This window comes from Hibiscus syriacus, unplaced genomic scaffold, assembly GCF_006381635.1.
Source record: "Hibiscus syriacus cultivar Baekdansim isolate YM2019G1 unplaced genomic scaffold, ASM638163v2 tig00109945_pilon, whole genome shotgun sequence".
Classification (NCBI taxonomy): Eukaryota; Viridiplantae; Streptophyta; class Magnoliopsida; order Malvales; family Malvaceae; genus Hibiscus; species Hibiscus syriacus.
In genome coordinates, this window is record NW_024062535.1 from 900,094 (window position 1) to 904,057 (window position 3,964).

At 33.8% G+C, this 3,964-nt stretch overlaps 1 protein-coding gene across 1 annotated transcript; it reads left to right on the plus strand.

Annotated features, from left to right (window-relative positions):
• Positions 1 to 257: 257 nt before the first annotated feature.
• LOC120210942 (39S ribosomal protein L41-A, mitochondrial-like) lies at positions 258 to 2,345 on the plus strand. The gene is made up of 3 exons (XM_039209584.1): positions 258 to 432; positions 1,293 to 1,357; positions 2,008 to 2,345. Exons 1-3 carry the CDS (start codon positions 288 to 290, stop codon positions 2,074 to 2,076), a joined length of 279 nt encoding a protein of 92 aa, XP_039065515.1. The 5' UTR covers positions 258 to 287; the 3' UTR covers positions 2,077 to 2,345.
• The last annotated feature ends 1,619 nt before the right edge of the window (positions 2,346 to 3,964 follow it).

The following is a 3,964-nucleotide window of genomic DNA, read 5'->3' on the forward strand; positions in this document are numbered from 1 at the left end:
AAATGTTTCTTGGAGAAAAACTATACTCTCAGATGTTTAAACCCATGTCAGTTTACACAAAATTAATGGGCCTACGGAAACGTCGCCGTTTTTCCTAATTATTCTTATGAAGAAGACCAGAAACCTAAACCCTTCTTTGCTCATATTTGCTTCTTCGATCTGCTAAACCCTTGATAAACATTAAGTTTTCTGTTGCTTCTATTTGTTCCCGTAATGCTTGATTATATATATATGTAAAGGTTTAGTTCTGGTTGCAGGTTTAATAATTTTGTAAAGACGAGGGGACAATGCCGCTGGGATTGATATTAGGGATAGGAAGGGCGTTTCGAAGGAAGCGAACCTCATCGCTCAATATTCTCTCCTCGAAAAGAGCTCCAAGAGATTACTACAAGGGAAAAAATTGCAAGCCTACTGGTTTCCACACTCGCAAAGGTTCCATTCGCTTCTTTACTATTTTCTTTTCTTTTCTATTTTGGTGATTTTTTAGTGAAATGTTCAGGTTGGACGAGCATAAAAATCTTTATTAGTGATGTGGATTTATGCTTATGATATTTGATTCATTTGATTTTAGGCTTGGTATCTTAAGGGAATGGTTATTTACTTGTCTGTGTATTCTCTGTAACTAGGGATTCAATATTTTACAAGTAATGGACTTCGCAAAACATTGTTTTCGTTTTCTTGATTAATTGGGTTCAGTCATTGCCGTTCCTAACGCTTCTGGAGCGTCATGAGATAGAACTTTAGTTGTTAAGTATCAAAATGTCTCGAACTGAGTGCTGCATATTATACTCTAATATAATGGGTAATCTTATGGACGTGAATATAACCCTCTAAAAATGGTAAGGTTCTGTTTGATTGCTACATTGGCATTTTTTTATTTGTTCCTTGATTTGAGTTTTTTTTTTTTTTTTGCGATTTCCACGTTTCAAAAGCAAACATTAACCAAATGAAGCCTAAGAAACAAGATCCGATGCGGGGGTTTATGTGACTGTGGATAAAATCCACTTAATAATCCAATGAAAAGGCTGATTTTGATTTTGGATAAGTGAAGAAGCTCGTTTTATTAGGCTTTATTGCTATGATTGCTAGTTCAAAAATCCAGTAGTTTGGTGCATGTTAGGTTATTACCAAATATTGGAGCCATGTGATGAAATATTATGAAAACAAGTTCATATTAACTTCATGGAGTATAATCCAATGGTTTTGAACTGTTGTGTGAAACGATGTAATTCTAATTGCTTGAACTGTGTATGTGCTTTTTGTTCGTAATATAACTGAAAGATGCACTGCAGGAGGATATGTTGTGATGCAGGAGAAGTTGCCAAACTATGTGGTTCCTGATTTGACTGACTTCAAGGTAATTTTATTACTTGCTTGCGGTTTTGTGTTTCCATTTATCAATTTTTCTATAAATAATTCTAAATTAGGTGCAAAGTCCTGCTTATGTCAGAAACTTATTAAGCCTTCCCTTCCCAAATTTGATTTTAAGTGGACTTGTACATATGAGGCCCATAGTCATGGGAATTATAGAAACATTGTAGTTGAATGTCCACGAAACCAATCTGCTGTCTGTTTGGAACTGAAATAAGATCATTCCGCTTATGCTCTATATCCCAACCCAATGCCATTTCTCATTTCCTTTTGTACTATAATGTTTTCAATCTGTTGATTGTTGAATTGCAAGTTAGGAATCACTTTAAAAAGATAGAAATGTATTTCTGTATTGACACGCCAAATCCGCATTTGTGATAGAATTGCAAGTTAGCATGTTCTTTGTATCACTGACCTTTATATTTTAGCTGATAGCTGGCATTTTTTCTGATCTCCACACTCAAGTCATTCACTGTATAGGTCCTCAAAGGAGATTTTGATAAAGGACACCAGTGGCTAGATGTCCCTGTTCTGTTTCATAAACAGTTCAGGTCTTTATTTTGTAATTTGCAGCATCACCGACAAAGTGTCTGCATTTATTGTTGCTGATCGGGGTTGATCTTTTCATTCTTGCAGCTCAAACCTTATGTATCCCAGTGCCCAACAGAAGTCAAAACTGCTGAGGCTGCCGAATCAGCTAAATAATCAGATGGAGTGAGTATAGTTGTTTGATCTTGTCTTTCATTATCTTACTGCAGCCATGTTAAATTACAGCATTTGCTTGTGGTGCCAACTGCCTAGTTTTGGCGGTTCTTTATTTTGAGTCTAGGTTCTAAAACTGTTAACAATTGCCTGTAAGTTGAGGTCGGATTGCTTAAAAAATGTATGACATTTCTATGTGATATGGTCAATACCCATCAATAGGGAAATCTGGACAGATAAGCAATAAGATTATACTGCTGTCTTTGACAGTTGAGCTTGTCAGAATTGAAAATTTCAATTGCTCTTTCATGAGAACTCACTAGTTAAATGTGAATTTTTTTTCCTTGATCACCAGCTATGCTTTAGAATTTGTTGCGAGTTCTTATATCAAATCTCTGTTTAGGCTTCCCATCCAATGCTTTTAGTGTAGCAGTTGAATGAAATTTCAAGCACTAATCCCATTTATTTTCAAGTGTGTTTTTCCTTGGTTTACTGTACACGCATATGATATACTAAGTTCGTTACTTTATCTTTAGAACAGTATATATATATATATAAATGGATGATGACGTGGAGCCAAAGTAATGGGAGAGTAGAGCATGTCCTGGGGATGGACGTTTAGGTAAAGAAAGAGTTTGTGATGCATTGATTAGGACACAACTTGCTTTGAAGTTCCATTTTTCTTCCAGGCACTTTTTCCGTACCCCACATTGTTTCAATGTAGTCATCCCAAACTCATTTATTGTTAGTTCCTAAATCTGCCACAATCTTGACAGAACACAACTTGCTCTACCCTATTGCATAATCTGTTCATAAACTGTTCATTATATATACAATCAATTAAATCAACCCATGTTTTTTTTGGCAATAAACTGGCTTCATTCAGTCGCTGTATTCACTTAGTATGTTGACTTGTTTTAGTTTTTCCACAATGACGATAAACAAATTTGTATAAATTTTATGGAAATTATTCTGAACCAATTAGTTTGGTGGGATGATATACTAGATTTCTTACGCAAGTTCAAGGGTTCAAACCTTGATATTTGTGAATGAAACAAATTGGGTTGGGATGGTTGCCCTCACATTTACAGTACTTGATCTGAATTAGTCGATTAATAAATCGGATACCAGTGATTAATTCAAAAAAATATAAAAAAATGTCGATAATCATTCACATTTAACTAGAGTTCGCACCTAACTCTTATACAATAACATCAAAATATTAAAAGGGGTAGTTATAAACTATTAATTGGCGAGTGAATGCATTTGAGCATTAAAAATGCTAATAAAGTAACAAATAATCTGGTAAACTATGTATTTAGTCAATCAACAATCACTTTTATTATGTTTTCATTGTCTAATTATTATTTTTTAAATTATATTTAATTACGTTCCGATTTTATTTTAGTCGTGTCGTTAAAAAATAAATAAAACTGTTGAAGTGATTTTTTTTATTGATGATATGGTATTACCTTATGGTGACATGTTAACATCATTGTTAATATTCTAATTGTGGATGATCAAAATAGAATCAAAAAATAACTTAATATATGAATTTGAAAAAAATAATAATTGTATGACCAAACCAGAATTAAAGTGAGAATTCGGTGACTAAATACTTAATTACCCTAAATAATTTAATCCGGCAGAGTTGTGGGAATGGGTTTAGTTTAGGGTGACAAAACTAATATTTCAAGATCCGGTGGGAATGGAGTTTAGGGTGACAAAACTAATATGAGAAAATCGCCTCGTGACCAAAAATGTCTTATAATATACGATTTTAACCAATTTTTTTTTTGGATTTGCCAAAATGACCAACAAAATCACAATGTGAAATAAAAATCGCAACGCGATCTCCAGAATCGCAAATCAGTTCCCAGAATCGCAATGC